This window comes from Salvia splendens, chromosome 22, assembly GCF_004379255.2.
Source record: "Salvia splendens isolate huo1 chromosome 22, SspV2, whole genome shotgun sequence".
In the NCBI taxonomy this organism is placed as follows: Eukaryota; Viridiplantae; Streptophyta; class Magnoliopsida; order Lamiales; family Lamiaceae; genus Salvia; species Salvia splendens.
In genome coordinates, this window is record NC_056053.1 from 17,527,735 (window position 1) to 17,543,786 (window position 16,052).

Sequence of the window (16,052 nt, forward strand, 5' to 3'; positions counted from 1 at the left end):
GGTGTTTCAGAACTATTTGAGTAAAAGTAATATTGGATTTTATATTGTTATTTATTAGCAAAATCATGTCTGGAATTGAATTAGTACTATGCGATTTTATTTGTTGTTTGCTTGATCAGATTATGTTTAGAAACATGAGAAAACTGATAATTTATTCATTCATTCGTTAATTATAGATAAAAAATCAAAATTTCGAAACTTACAAAATTATGGGACGGAAGTTCACTTAATTAGTATTAAATTATCTATGTTGAGACGGAATAATTTCCTATATACATCTTAGAATAGTAATCATTGTTAGAAATAGTAATTCTTGTGTATTTATGGAGTACTTGTTTATGGTAAAACATATGTATAAGTGCAGCTAGTAATAAAAATAATCGAACAAGTATTCGAAAATTCATATGAGTATTTGGTTTGTTATAGTTAAAAGAATAAATAGATTTTTCGAATACTCTAATTCATCATCGTCCATCTGAAACATCAGAGCTTGAAAGTTCAAGGCATAACAAGAATATTTGTTCCGCGGAGAGTTGAGTACTTGCTGCATCAACAACCTGCAATAAACTTCATCACAATCAATACAACAAATACATTTTATGTTATGTGCACTTTTTGAGGCTAGGTTTAATGAAATACATAGTTGTAAGTAACATAGATAATTACAAATATTTTACCCGAAAGCCGATCTTCTTATACAAGTTTCGAGCAGGTTTATTGTGGCGGTGGACATGAACGAAAACTTTTTCTGCAGCTATGCGGAAAAAAGTATTTAGTATTCCATCCGTTCACCTAAAAACATACAGTATGTCGCTTATTTGATGTCAATACCATTGGACTTGGCAACGGAAATGGCATAATCTATGATGTTCCTGGCAACACCCTGCCGGCGTGCATATTTAGCAATGCATAAATTTGCAATATAGCCATAGCGGATCGAGGGCTTTGTATCCAATAGGCAGAGAAGAGGATGCTTCAACCATTCCTAAATTAAATCAATCGTTTGATCACAAGCATAAGAAAAAATTAACGTTTGCTATGGTAGATAAGTCCTCTATCTTGGAATTATTGACCTAAAACGTGTGCTCTTATCATGTTTTATCTTATCTATCATCTGTACCAAACACCCGAGTTAAAATGGCAAACTAGTTTGTACCCCTGGAAAGGTTTCTCCATGAGACAAATGTTGAATGCTCAAGTCCAAGGTTCCAGCTACACTTTTTGATATGCTAGGTTTCACCTCTTCATTTTCATTCTTCACCTGATTTTGGAGATCAACATCAGCCTAGTATATTGTTAATATATATTCAAGAATAAGTGTTGGACATTAACTATTGTACCATTACAATAATACATAGGCACTTTTTCCCCAGATTTGCATTGTATCTCCTTGTCATTGCATTGAATTCCTGGATAAAACGGAGGATTTGTATGCATATCAGAGTATGAGGAAGTGATTATTTGCAGTCAGTAGTGTTCTACCTGTTGGACGAACTTTCTTTTGTTACTCTCGGCATATCTGATATTATAAGATGAGCAACCACCAATTATTTACTTTTTAAGTGTAAAAATGTTGTTGACCCGTCAATTTTTTGACGGAACGGTTAAATATAGGATTAAAAGCTATACCATATAGAGGACCAATTTTAAATTTTGGTATATAATCAATAGGTAAGATATTTCTTTCTAATACTTCAAAAATAAACTAGTTTAGCATATTAGGTTGTCCCCTAAAACTATAGAAAATCTAAATATGAAAACTTTTTAATAACATATTAATCCTACGATCATTTTATTTACAATTTATACCATTAGAATGTGGATCTCATAATCAACTAACGCTACTTCCACTATCTTTTCCATGTTTCTCTCTTATTTTTTCACATCTTTCTTTTTATTTTACCAATTGCATATTGAAATCCGTACCATTTACAAGTTTATTTATTTTTTAGGAGTAATAAATTGAGAGTTTGATTACTAGGGAGGTAAATAAAAAATTATTGTACTAGTATAACTTTTTATATAAAGAATTGCTGAATTAATCTCTGATGCACAATGCCAACAATAATTAAAGTTTCAAGTTGGAGAAAGGCTTTAATATTTATTAAAAAAGAAAAGTAAAGGAGGGATGGATATATCTTGAATTCCATACCGTTCATTTTCTTGGCCATCCCATTGGGTCCTTGCTCTCAACCAAGTGGCCATCTAACCAAGAAAATAGAAGAATGCAAATCACACATTCGCCATCAATTCCATTCTATATTTCTTATTTGAGATGTTTTGTGATACTCTTCCTATTGCATACTCACTTTACTGTCAAAAAATACAAGGCAAGTGAAATGTGATACCCACCCAGTATTCCTCATCATGTCGAGCTTCACGCGGTGCTTCGAATATGATATTTGAAGGACTAGATTTTTTGAGTTGTTGCAAGCATTGCTGTCCCTTGGTTGCACAGCTCACTCTGCACCAGTATTTAGAGATACTAAGTTTCTGCCAATATTTCTTTCCTCTGGGGCTCCTCTTGGAAGTTTTTCAGACGGTAGATTACTACTCCCTACGTCCTTAATAAGACTCCTATTTGATTTCCACACATATTTTAATAAATGTAAAAAATTAAATAATTTCATAAAATATGATGTATTAATTTTATAATTAAATTATGTTGAATGTAGGCATTTATAGTAAAAATAAAATAAGATTCTTAATAGGGATGAACGAAAATAACAGAATAGGACTCTCTGAACGATGGACAGATGGAGTATTTGGATGCAAATGTATAATACTCCCTCTATCCCAAAAAATAGATAAACTTGTAAATGACAGAGGTTTTAATATGCAATTGGTAAAGTAAGAAAGAGACGAAAAAAATAGTGAAAGTAGTGTTAGTGGATTATGGAGTACATCATTTGTGGTGTGTAATTAGTTAAAATTCCTATTTAAATTTCGTATAATTTTGTGAAATAGCCCAAAATAAGAGTAAAGGCCAAAATTGGTCCTGAACATATAGCCATTTTACGATTTTGGTCCTAAACATTATCTTTTGGATTTTTTGGTCCTGCACATATGGACATTTGATCATTTTGGTCCTCCGTCAATATTTCCGTTAAAAACTAACGGTCAACATTATCTTTTGGATTTTTTGGTCCTGCACATATGGACATTTGATCATTTTGGTCCTGCACATATGGAATTTTGATCATTTTGGTCCTCCGTCAATATTTTCGTTAAAAACTAACGGTCAACGGCCGATTTTTGACTAAAACAATGGGTTGGGTCGGGTCGTGTTTGGGTCGGGTTTGGGTTACACGTTAAGAAAAAAAAAATATTTTCTTAAAATCTAAGCATAATATTTTCGTTAAAATCTAAGCATAATATTCTTAAAAAATTAATTAATATTTTTTAATTAATAAAATTAAAGTATAGTATTTTTTAATTGATTTTTTCATGAATTTGAAGAAAATATTATGCTTAGATTTTATTAAAAATAATTTTTTAATTATTTAATTTTATTATATAGATTTAATATTAGTATACTTTAATTTTATTGTTTTGATTAAAAAATGATTATTTTAATTTGGTAATTTTTTATTTTATCGTGTAATATCATGTTTAAATCGTATAATAACATCATGTTTTAGTCGTTATAATATTTTTAATCAACAAAAATAACTAAAAATTAAAGTTTTATAATTTTTTAATTAATAAAAAATAATTATTTTTTTTCTTAACGTGTAACCCAAACCCGACCCAAACACGACCCGACCCAACCCATTGTTTTAGTCAAAAATCGGCCGTTGACCGTTAGTTTTTAACGAAAATGTTGACGGAGGACCAAAATGATCAAAATTCCATATGTGCAGGACCAAAATGATCAAATATCCATATGTGCAGGACCAAAAATCCAAAAGATAATGTTGACCGTTAGTTTTTAACGAAAATGTTGACGGAGGACCAAAATGATCAAATTTCCATATGTGCAGGACCAAAATGATCAAATGTCCATATGTGCAGGACAAAAAATCCAAAAGATAATGTTTAGGACCAAAATCGTAAAATGGCTATATGTTCAGGACCAATTTTGGCCTTTACTCCCAAAATAATAAAATTAGTCTATTTTTTATTTTAGTATCAAGAGAGTATAAAAATATAATGAGCTGAAATAGCTTTTCCACACACGAAAAGCAAATTTATCCATTTTTCCATGAGCATAAATATGTACTCGCTATTTATTATTCATCTTGTCGGAGGAGAATTGAGAATTCACATATTTTTAAGAGCATCTCCAATAACGGCGAGCGCACCGGCTAGCCGATTCTTGGCGCTCGCCGGTCCGCTCGTCGAACCATTACAGCCGGCGAGCGCCAAATCGGCGAGAAAAACGGCGAGCGCACGCCGATTCCCGAGCGCTCGGCGATGCGCTCGCCGATCTCCTGGCCGCCATTGCAGGTCCCAGATCGGCGAGCGAAATATTTTTTTTATTTAATTGAAGAGTTGTGGGCGCGGAGGACTGCACGGCGTTAGTTTTTTTTTTGTAATTTTGTAATTTTTCTAATGTACCTTTTTTTTAATTTAAATGAAATTATTGCATTTTCTTGTATCTGTATCGTAAGTTGAATTCCGTATTTTGTGTGATTGTTATTTTTATAATATTGTTTATTATGGCTGGGCTATTGCTTGTCCAGTTGCTTGTCCTAATAATGTGGCAGGAGGAGTTTGTGATTAGGCTATGGCTGGGCTATTGCTATTGGAGATGCTCTAAGAGCATCTCCAATGGCGGACGTCCGGTCGGACGTGCGCGACGGGCGACCGGGACGTCCGCCATTATGGCAGGGGAGGTCGGATACGGACGTCCCGTGAGGACGTCGGGTGTCCTCGGACGTCGGCGCGACGGGCGGGCGGACGTCCGCCATTGTGGCGTAGGTCGGACGTCCGGGTCGGACGTCCGATTTTTAAATTTTTTTAAACTCTATATATACGGCTCGTTGAATTTTATTTCATTCGCACCACTTGTGTTAACAGGTTTCTCTCTCTACATCTCTAATTTCAAGTATATCTAGAATGTCTAGTGACAGTGATAGCGAGAATGAATTGGAGGTCGCTGTGGAAGGTGCGATAGATAGGCTGCTACAGCAGAGGGCGCAGCGGCGGCAGCAGGCTGCGGTACCTCGACCGATCCATCGTCGAACTACAGTACCCCATGACCACATTGCTGCACATATTCGGTTGTATGCAGACTACTTCGCTCCGCAACCGCGTTTTGGGGAAGCCTTATTCCGGCGACGCTTTAGGATGCATCGTCCGCTGTTTCTGCACATCGTGGGTGCTTTAGAGAGAAGATACATGTATTTTAGGATCAGGGAGGATGCAGCTGGCAAACCCGGACTCACGCCCTTGCAGAAGTGCACTGTCGCAATCAGACAACTTGCGTACGGAGGCGCGGCCGACATGTTCGACGAGTACCTCCACATTGGCGAGTCGACAGCCGTCGAGTGTCTGCAGAATTTTTGCACGGGCGTGAGAGCGATATTCGGTGAGCGGTATCTTCGGAGTCCGAGTCCCGAAGACTGCCAGAGTCTGATAGATATGCATGGGTCGGTGCACGGGTTCCCTGGGATGTTGGGCAGCATAGATTGTATGCATTGGGAGTGGAAGAACTGCCCCTCCGCCTGGAAGGGGATGTACACTACTTGCTTCAAAGCCAAACATCCCACGATGATCCTTGAAGTTGTAGCTGACTACTGGCTGTGGATATGGCATGCTTATTTTGGAGTCGCCGGGTCGAACAACGACATCAACGTTCTCCAGTCGTCGCCCCTGTTCAATGCTCAGTGCAATGGCGTTGGTCCCGCCATCAGTTTCGTCGCCAACGGCAACCAGCACAATATGGGATACTATTTGGCGGATGGGATATACCCAAACTGGCCCGTCTTTGTGAAGACAATCAAGCATCCGCTCGGATAAAAGAAGTCATACTTTACGAGCCGTCAGGAAGCAGCGCGCAAGGATGTGGAGCGGGCATTTGGTGTGCTCCAGAGTCGATGGGCGGTAGTCAAGGGTCCTGCACGGCAGTGGTATATTCCCAACATCGGCGATGTCATGTACGCATGTATCATAATGCACAACATGATTGTCGAAAATGAAGCTGCGGAACTGACTCAGTGGACCAATGAAGATGATACGGGTGCAGGTCCAAGTCACGGCGTGGCCACCGCGAATGTGAATATGGGGTACCTCATGGAGAGGTCGAGCGGATGCGTGCATTTGCCGACATGCGGCAAACAGCTGCCCATGTTCGACTTCAGAACGATATTATCGAAGAGGTTTGGACGCGGAAGGGTTGATGTTGATGTTAGTAAAACTTTTTTTGTTTTATTACTATGTAATTTTTTTTCAAATCATGTATGTTTTTTTTAAATGAAGTTGTTAATTTTTCCCGTTCGTATTCGTGTTGAAATTTTATTTCTGTAAACGTAAATTGCTTTATTTGTGAATTTGTGATTTTTTTTTATTGCGGGAAGTCATAGTGGGAAGGGCTATGGGAAGGGCGGATTGTGAAGGGGATGTCCTAGTGACGTGGCAGTGGGATGGGAAGTCCTAGTGACGTGGCAGGAGGTGTTTTTGGGAAGTCCTAGTGACGTGGCAGGAGGTGTTTTTGGGAAGTCCTAGTGGATGTCCTAATGGGACATCCGCCCACTGGAGAGGCTCTAAGTGATGTTGTCTTTTAAATAAGACTGGGGTAAAAAGTATTATGGGCCCATTAATGATTTAGGGCAGGATGAATAATCTGCTGTAAATGTCCTAAGCTAATGCACAGAAGCGTGATGCATGTGGTCCGGGCTAGCCATCAAGTCCGGCTCGTACATGATATCTTCAAAAAAATAAAAAAAAATAAGTATCTTGTATTCTTGTATATCTATGATAGAGCAAGTGGGTCGAGAAATCTGAATTCTGGAGAGATTCATAGCATAGCTAGCTGTAAATAAAACTGGGTTGAATTATCAATTATGCCGCCTCTTGAAACGCGCAGAAATTAGCATAACAATAATTAAACTAGTAATTGAACATGAAAATATTTTAGTCTGGTCGAACACGAAAGTCAACAACGGCAGCAAATAATTTGCTTTAATTTAATACCACTACAATTCACGTGAATTAATGCCAAAACAGGAGTACTTTAAATTGATATTTTGACAACACTAGTTTTTATCTTTATAATAGCAGAATTAATACTATTTTGATATACATAGTTCCTGTATATAATTCTATTTTTTTAAATCCTACAAGTATAATTACTAATTAAGTTTAACTAAAGAACACGTGATCCGTGAGTTTTTCTTATCATAATTAACTTTTTAATTTTCGCAAACACCTCCAATTGACTCATACTAGTCAATCGTGTTCCATGCTGTAACAATTGTAATACTCCATTCTACTCTCATCATATATTTGTCTCATTTTACTAATTCAGCGGATCTTTATTAATTATTTCATTTTAATATTTACTATTTTTTATAGGTAGATCTCATATTTCATCAACTAAATTAATATAAATGAGACATTTTATTGATAAAATTAAATAGTAATTTAAAGTTCACACCAATTCAAATATGAGACATTTATTGGAAATATATTGGAGTCCGTCCCATATTAACTGTCACATTTTGTCATTTCGGGTCGTCCCAAAATAAGAGTCGCATTTCACTTTTACCATAAATAGTAAGTAGACCCCACATTCCACCAACCAATTCTATTAATATTTTATTATAAAATTAATATATATAAGTCTGACCTATGGTCCACTACCTTATTCAATCTATTTTTCTTTACATTTCTTAAAATATGTGTTCACGTTAAATGTGGGGTAGGATAAGATAATGTAATGGAAAGCACGCAGGATAGCTATGATTGACTTGTGAATAAAATAATTAGAGTAAACAACCCCATTATTATTAATATAATAATCCCTCACCATCTTATAAAAGCATATGCAAACCAACCACCATCTCCACAGAGAGGTAGAGAGAGTTAAAAACACATTCTCCAATTTATCATCAAATCGAATTTTCAAGGGAAGCAGTACTCGATTAATGGCGGTGAAGAAGAAGGCGAGGTGGCAGGACTTTTTTCCGGCGTGTTTCAAGGCGGAGAAGACGGCGGAGACGAAGAAATCGCCAATTCAACGTATTTCGTTATTGGATTTGAGCAGCTCGACGATTTCGGAGGAGCTCTCCCTGTCTCTCGCGGCGTCGAATCTCCACGTTTTCACGCTGCAGGAATTGAAGCTCATAACTCATAATTTCGCGTCCACCAATTTTCTCGGTGAAGGCGGGTTCGGGCCGGTTCACAAGGGATTCATCGATGATAGCTTAAGGCCCAGCTTGAAGGCCCAGCCCGTCGCGGTCAAGCTCTTGAATTTGGACGGCACACAAGGCCACAGAGAATGGCTGGTATGTGAAGTTCGTGTTTAATCTATTCGACTGAAACTTGAATAATTGAAAGTTTGTGTATTCAGAGACGCGTAGCAATTTACAAATTGGCATGAGAAGAAACGTAAATAGGCGAAGTTTAGTCAATTTAGCCTTAATTACTGCTTTGTTTTTGATTATTCTTGATTTGTCCTTTTTGTTTGGTGATCAGACAGAAGTAGTTTTTCTTGGCGAATTGAGAGATGCAAATTTAGTGAAGCTGATTGGATATTGTTGCGAAGAAGAGCAGAGGCTTCTGGTGTATGAATACATGCCTAGAGGCAGCTTGGAAAATCAGCTCTTTCGAAGTAAGTATTCTTTTGTCTATTATTCCCTCATCAAAACTACTCCTAATTTTTTTTTATCCTAAATTAGTAAACAATGGAGTATTTAGCCTATATATATCCATTCTATTTTTAAATAGTAATAATAAAATGCTCTTTAATTCAGTCAAGATCATCTTTGTTATGTGTTTGTAATTGATCATCAACATTGTATTCAGAAATGTGCATTCCACTTCCTTGGTCAACAAGAATGAAGATTGCTCTTGGAGCTGCAAAGGGGCTTGCCTTCCTACACGGAGCCCATAAACCAGTCATATATCGTGATTTCAAGACGTCCAACATTTTGCTCGACGCTGTAATGCTTATTCATCTAATACTATATCCATACTCACTATTCCTCTATACCTACATTTCCTAATATATCTCCTTGTCAGGACTTCGTCGCAAAACTCGCCGACTTGGGGTTTGCGAAAGACGGCCCACAAGACGACGAGACGCATATATCCACGCGAGTCATGGGCACTCAAGGCTATACTGCCCCTGAATACCTCATGACAGGTAAATATAGTTATGCACGATCCTATAGTAAAATAAAATGTGCTCCTATATCTCTTGTATTTTATAAGCAGCTACTACCATTTTTAATCAAATCAAATTTATACAGGGCACCTGACATCAGCGAGCGACGTATATAGCTTCGGAGTAGTACTGCTGGAGCTTATAACAGGACGAAAATCGCTAGACAAGAGGCGTCCCAACAGGGAACAAAATCTGGTGGAGCGAGCGAGGCCTATGTTGAAGAATCCACGGAAACTGATGAAGGTCATCGATCCAAGACTCGAAGGACAATACCCAGAAATCGCAGCCCAAAAGGCGGCCGCGTTGGCTTATCAGTGCTTAACCTATCGCCCTAAGCTTAGACCAACCATGGCTGAAGTTGTAAGAGTTTTGGAGCCCTTGAAAGATTTTGATGATACTCAAATGGGAACCTTCATATTTACGGTATCGGCGGATTGCAATTCGGTGAAAGTTTTTCCTACAATAAAAGGAGGCAAAGAAGGAGAAGTAGCAATAAGATCGGACATCAAGGCCATGAAAATGTAGTAACACTATGCACATTGATAAAGATTTCAAAAGAGTTTAATTAGTGTAGATCTTAGAAATACGATTTGTAAATGAAAATATAACTAGAAATTCATAAGCCCATTTTGTAGCACCTATACACACAATTCAAATTTATTTTTTGGTTCATTCCATGACCTTTTTAGTGTAAATATACAATCTTCATTATACTACTATGATTGTGTTTTTTAGCATTTGATTTTTGAAATTTTATGTAATTGAATTGAAAGAAAATGAATTTTAAATCAATTATAATTTTTTATTTAATAAAATAAAATAATTGATATGTAATTTTATTTAAAGAATTAAATTTTATGAAATTGAATTCGAATTCTTTCTCTAATAAAATAAAATAATTGATATGAGACTGAATTACGAAAATTGTGTATGCACAATTTCCATAATAGACACTAAATTGTGAATATATAAATTGAAAAAATATATTTATCATTTATCTTTTTTTTAAAAAAATAAATACACATAATGGTAATTTTTCCTTATTATTATTTGGAGATGCTATAACGAAAATACACCGTTTACCGCTGCTCTCAGTTCTAGTCCCTCTATCAAAGCTCAACACAACATACACACTGTTGTTCACTGCGAAGATTGAAAGCTAAATCGGTGCCCTAGCCTGCTGAAGATGGCCTCGCTTGATACCGACGTCGATATGGTTCCCGCCGGCGATGGATCCTCCGGCGCCGGGCCCTCCACCATCAATCCCCCATCGTCCACCAAGAAACCAAAGCGATTCGAGATCAAGAAGTGGAACGCCGTCTCTCTCTGGGCTTGGGGTATAATTCAATTCTAGATTCAACTCTAATTGGTGTTTTTCTTTGCTAGAGTATTTTGTGTTGATTCCTCCGGACATAAACCCTAATTATTTATTCTTGCAGATATCGTGGTCGATAATTGTGCCATTTGCAGGAATCATATCATGGATCTCTGTGAGTCTCTATTTGCGGTATTCGATTTCTAATCTGTGAATTTTCGTTTTGATTTGTTTGATTGATGTTTGTGATGTTTTAATTAGGCATTGAGTGTCAGGCTAATCAGGCCAGCGCCACAAGCGAGGAATGCACAGTTGCATGGGGTATGTTGAATGTTGATCACCACTCTTCGTCTCTAGCTAGCTCTATTCTGTTATTTTTCATGGCTGGGTTGGTATGTTGTATTCAGCTTTCTGTGTGATTGAATTAGATGGTTAAATCAGCCGGAATCACAACTCCATGAACAGTATATTGCTTCTACATGGACAGAACCAATTTGTTTCTCTGTTTTTAAAATCAATTATGTGCACCATTTTTGCTAGCACTATTCAGTTCCCAGGTGCTATTTTTAATCTGTTACTAGCTTTCTCGTGTATGCAGTATTTCTATTTTTAGGTATTTGTAGCAACGTGTCCCTTAACCTTGAATTGCTGTGTAGGCATAAGATGAATGACAACTAATTACCAGGATTTGCCATTCAAGATTATAATTGGGTTTAACTTTCTTCTACTAGAAAAAACTGCAGTGGATGTGCTGAGAGCAGAATATAATACTACTTCTCTAAACATATCCATGAATCAAAGTAAAAGATGTTGGATAGCATAGCTAGTGGTTAGAAGGGTTATTGAAAAGGGCATCTAGGTCACTTGGCTTTAGGTTAATAATTTCTTGTGTCTACTTTTTGTTTACAGATTTTAAGATTAGGGAATCCCAATGCTGGCAAGGGAAAGAATTTGTTATTTTGCAAATAACTCTAGTTCCAGTTTGCAAAGATTATTGTAATAACTAATAAGATGAGGAAACTAAAGTGTATTTGTTTTCCTCTCTTTTTTGTATTCCATGTAAAATTGAATGTAGATTGGCATCCTAGACCATGAAAGTAAGTATAGGTTTTCCCCATGATAGATTATATACCAATTTTAAACTCTTTGCATCGCTTCTTGTTTATTCCCAACTAGATTACTACCTTTAAGTTTCTGATTCCAATTTCTGTAGGAGATTATGTTTTACTCGTCTCTGTTATCTTAAGAGATGTCTATATATAATCTATACTGCCAATCTTGATGTATCTTTATTGCATCGCCTTGGTCAGAATGCCATAAAGTGTACGTAAATAATAAAACAATGTACTTCTTAGTTATTGATCTCAGCAAGCTAAGCTATTAGAAAATCAATCTCTCGAACTTCCTGATATTATCTTTGACTCTATCAGTTACTTATTGAGACTGCAATCATCATTACCATAACATTTGAAACATGTATAAAGGAATCCAAACTTATTTCAACACTCAATTTTCCATGTCAAGATCTTTGGTTGAGATTTCCTTTGCTTTGGAGAGTGGAGACAAGCATATCTTGCTGGAACTCAAAAGATAGCATGCCATAATCTTATGTACATCTATGCATGAGATCCTCTTGCTTGCACTGAAATTTCTGACGCGTGCTGCAGTACCTTTTCATTTTTATTTCTCTTGTAGTCACCTATTTATTTGCTTTAACTAGGAATTAGGAAGCTTTGAAATTTGTATTTAGTTCTATTTTGGAGTTGCTAAAGAGGTTACATGGTGATTATTATTATATCTTGCAGTTGCAGAACTTTAATGTAACTTACTGTTCAACTATTTGGCTTTTATAATATCTGTGGGTAATTCTACTGTTTTACATTCCCCAAGCTGTATATCTCAACCTAATTGCTACATTTATTGAGTTGTGGCCACCTCCTCATGCAAATGGAAAGTAACACCTTAAAAGTGTTCCTTGGCATTGTGCTTTTTTAACTTTTGTGTTGCCACAATGATTCCTTGCCCAAGGTTGACAGCAGATAGAAGCAAGAACAGAACTTATGTTTTCACTGTATCTGTACATAGTTAGTGACACTGACACCAGATGACCAGACATGCATCTAGTAATTAAAATGGAACTTAGATATTTGGTAAATATTTTCTGGCAAGAAATGTTTGAAATGGTTATTTGCTTTATAAATTTTTTCCTTTCATATCAGCATCAAAGGAAACTTGGACTTTATTTCTACTTACGGCTCTAATTTTTACGGCTCTAATTTGTGGAAATAATGGTCACTACCATAGTACCATTTGGCCATAATCTGTCACCAATAAATTTTGTCCTTGTTAACAACTCGTAAAACTTGCTTGTGAAACTTGGAGTAGTTACAAGGGTTTTGAAATATCAAAAGGAGGATGAACTGAGAAGAGTATGCGATGTTCTGGTTCTTTGGGTGGTTCTACTCATTTATGGGAGTTTCTTAAGCCCCCGACTCCCCATAGGTGAAACCTTTTGAAAGTTCTATTCTTGGAATCAGCGACTTGATTGTGTTACAATCAGTTCTTCTTTTGTGGATATTTCTGTTGACCTTATTGATTCCAAATGTGCTGGTTGCATATGCTTTTTGTCTCATTAAGCAAAACTATTATTCTACACTTGCTGTTTTTAAATTGAATTTCCTATAGGTGTATGCAATCATGCCTTCCACTTCCATTGCATTAGCAGATGGCTCAAGACCCGTCAAGTTTGTCCTCTGGGTAAAGTGCTCATTAGTGTTACAACTAACCTACCTTCTTGCACCCAATCACGGAGTTTATATCTAATTCTTGACTAAATCGTGCAGATAATAGCGAGTGGGAGTTTCAGAAGTATGGTCACTAGAATTATAATTCGTACTTTCTTATAGACTGGATATGTAAAAATTCGCACTGCTGTAAAAATTCTAATATCTTCAGGTCCGTTTATGTAGCAAACGTGAAGTACTAACTATATTAAAGAAGTTGTAATATGCTTGAGGACTTCAGTTGTCGTGCATGGTGTTTGAAATCATGTTGCAATTTGTTTTTTGTTCTTTCATTTATTAGCTTCTATGCAAAGATGATAACATATTGTGCTTACTATGATCGGTTTATACGGTTAGAGCATCCCCATCCGTGCTCTTGTCAAAGAGCACGGATGTGGGCCCGGACCCACTTTTATTACGCAAGAGCACGGATGTGGGCTCGGACCCACTTTTATTACTTTTTTACTCCCTGCTCTTAGACAGGAGCACAAAACCCACATTCATGCTCTTCTGCAAGGATATGCTCAAGGGTTCCACCATTCTATAATTCAATTTAAATAAAAACATTTCTACAATATTAAAATGCATTAAAAATAACCAGAATACTATTACAAATTACAAAAAAATTAAAAATTATATAATTAAAATACTAAAAATTAAAAATTACATAATTAAAATCCTAAAAAATAAAAAAGACATAATTAAAGGCTAAAAAAATACCCCGGTGGAAGACTATTCCTCTTGCCCTATCCCCAATGTTCTTCAGAGAGCCCGTATCATTACCAAATGTGAATCAAGTTGCTTGGGGGTTATATTTGACCTATCGGCCAAATTGAGTTGGGCCAAAAAGGGTCCACCATGAGTTGGTGGGGGTTGAGGTGGCACAAAGGGAGCGGGAGCGGGGGCGGATGGAGTCGCGGCGCGACGACGGTTGGTCGTCGCCTCCTTCCTTCTTTGCGGCCGGCGTTTGGAACTGCTCGGGCCGGCGTCGGGGCTACCCGAATTAGCTCCAGCGAGCTGGCTAGCCACCTCATCCTCGCCGGCGTCGGATAGGGATACCGACCTCGACCGTTTGCTGGAGGAGCTGGAGGAGGATGATACGCCTCCCCTATACTTCGGATGCACACCCACCTCCTGCCAAGCGCTGAGGTACTTGAACGGTTTGTAATTTATGGATTGGTAGGTCACCAAGGCGGCACTGATGATGTCGAGCTCGCTCCTACCGCTCCCCGCCGACCGCTCTTCCTGGAGGTAATACCCCTGGAACTTTTGGATTTTTTCGTTGGCTCTGAATATGGCATTGCGCACCATACTCTCAATGCGCTCGATGGTTCCAGCTGAGCGGTTTTCATTGTACCGGCGAGAGACGCACCACCAAAACCTATCCCCGCTTTGGTTCGTGCCTGTCTCCGGATCTTCGGAGACAATCAAATAGGCTTTGAATAATTGATCCATCTCCGCCGGAGTGTACGGGGTGCGGACACCACGAGGAGTAGGAGTAGGAGTAGGAAGAGGAGGATTTTGAGAGCTGCCGCCGCCGCTCCCTCCCGATCTGGGTTCTGGTGCCCACCCGTATCGCCCATCGGGGATATCTTGGTCTTCCACCGGGTAAGAGCGGTAACCACCCGGAACTTGAGAACCTTGGGTTTGAGGAGGGTTCCAACCGCGGGAGTCGGAGGGATGATTGCCGGAGCCAGACATTTTTTTTTTGTAAGTAAGAGTGAAAGATTGAGAATTGATAAGAGAAGATGAGAGAATTTAGATGAGAATTGTGTAGTGTGGTGTGAAATTTGTTGTGTGGAAGTGGGGGTATTTATAGATGAAAATGTGAATTTTGGGAGAAAAAATTGAAAATAAATTAAAAGTGGGGAGAAAATGGATATAATTTTTTGGGAAGTGGGAAAATATTTTTTATATTTATTCAGATTTTTTAATTAAAATCCAATTTTATAAAAAAAGAAATTGCCAACGGCATTGCCATTGGCCAATCAGGAAACGCCACGTCAGCTGCTCGATGGCACGGACGCCGTCCGTCAGCGCGAGCACCGCTGCGGATGGAATTGAATCATTTTTATATGTAAGAGCACCGTTATCGCCACAGGGAATGGAGTGGACTGTGGGGATTGGAGGTGCTGTCCCATCCCGTTGCGTTTGTAGGGATCGTACAGTTTTCGCTTTTTTTTTTAATTCCAAATTTCATCTATAAATATATCTACAATTTATGTTCAATTTCATTTGAAATTATACTCAACTTCATTCTCCAATTTTATTATCTCAAATAGATTACAACAATTTCAATTTCAATCAATTAGGGTTTGACAATTATGTTTGGCAAAAGAATTAGGATTACGCTGTGTTACCACTGCAAGCTTTGCAACAGCTTTGAGGCATGTAGTGGCCCGAAGAGAAGCAAAGTCTTCACCTCATGCCAATATGCTAGAAGTGGTGGGACGAAGTTCAAACATGCACTTACACATCCCAGCGGCATAGAACCTCTCGTGGGGACGAAAGCTAAACGTGGACAAGACAAAGGCGGAGAGGGAAGGTGGTGACTGCTTCGAGCTGTATCTACCTCAGACCATCAACTCGCCCAGTATTCCAGTAGATTGGACAAGATCGATAA

General features: G+C 37.8%; 3 protein-coding genes across 6 annotated transcripts; 2 read left to right on the forward strand and 1 right to left on the reverse strand.

Annotated features, from left to right (window-relative positions):
• Positions 1-380: 380 nt before the first annotated feature.
• LOC121786557 lies at positions 381-2,552 on the reverse strand. Of its 3 annotated transcripts, none has more exons than XM_042185198.1 (8): positions 2,353-2,552; positions 2,153-2,205; positions 1,483-1,519; positions 1,341-1,409; positions 1,157-1,261; positions 832-985; positions 678-748; positions 381-557 (listed from the first exon to the last, which is right to left on the reverse strand). In XM_042185198.1, the coding sequence occupies exons 2-8, from the start codon at positions 2,203-2,205 to the stop codon at positions 465-467; spliced, it is 582 nt and encodes a 193-aa protein (XP_042041132.1). In that variant the 5' UTR covers positions 2,353-2,552; the 3' UTR covers positions 381-464. The 3 variants fall into 3 exon arrangements, with proteins under 3 accessions (XP_042041132.1, XP_042041131.1, XP_042041134.1); XM_042185197.1 differs by having other exon boundaries at positions 678-754; XM_042185200.1 differs by lacking the exon at positions 1,483-1,519 and having other exon boundaries at positions 678-754.
• Positions 2,553-7,989: 5,437 nt separating this feature from the next.
• Positions 7,990-10,026, forward strand: LOC121787720 (serine/threonine-protein kinase RIPK-like). Its single transcript, XM_042186539.1, has 5 exons — positions 7,990-8,450; positions 8,641-8,776; positions 8,971-9,107; positions 9,187-9,310; positions 9,417-10,026. The coding sequence occupies exons 1-5, from the start codon at positions 8,091-8,093 to the stop codon at positions 9,854-9,856; spliced, it is 1,197 nt and encodes a 398-aa protein (XP_042042473.1). The 5' UTR covers positions 7,990-8,090; the 3' UTR covers positions 9,857-10,026.
• Positions 10,027-10,395: 369 nt separating this feature from the next.
• On the forward strand, positions 10,396-13,703 carry LOC121786269 (RING-box protein 1a-like). Of its 2 annotated transcripts, XM_042184868.1 has the most exons (5): positions 10,396-10,668; positions 10,771-10,821; positions 10,908-10,967; positions 13,332-13,403; positions 13,490-13,703. In XM_042184868.1, exons 1-5 carry the CDS (start codon positions 10,518-10,520, stop codon positions 13,525-13,527), a joined length of 372 nt encoding a protein of 123 aa, XP_042040802.1. In that variant the 5' UTR covers positions 10,396-10,517; the 3' UTR covers positions 13,528-13,703. The 2 variants fall into 2 exon arrangements, with proteins under 2 accessions (XP_042040802.1, XP_042040803.1); XM_042184869.1 differs by lacking the exons at positions 13,332-13,403; positions 13,490-13,703 and adding an exon at positions 12,171-12,532.
• Positions 13,704-16,052: the final 2,349 nt, after the last annotated feature.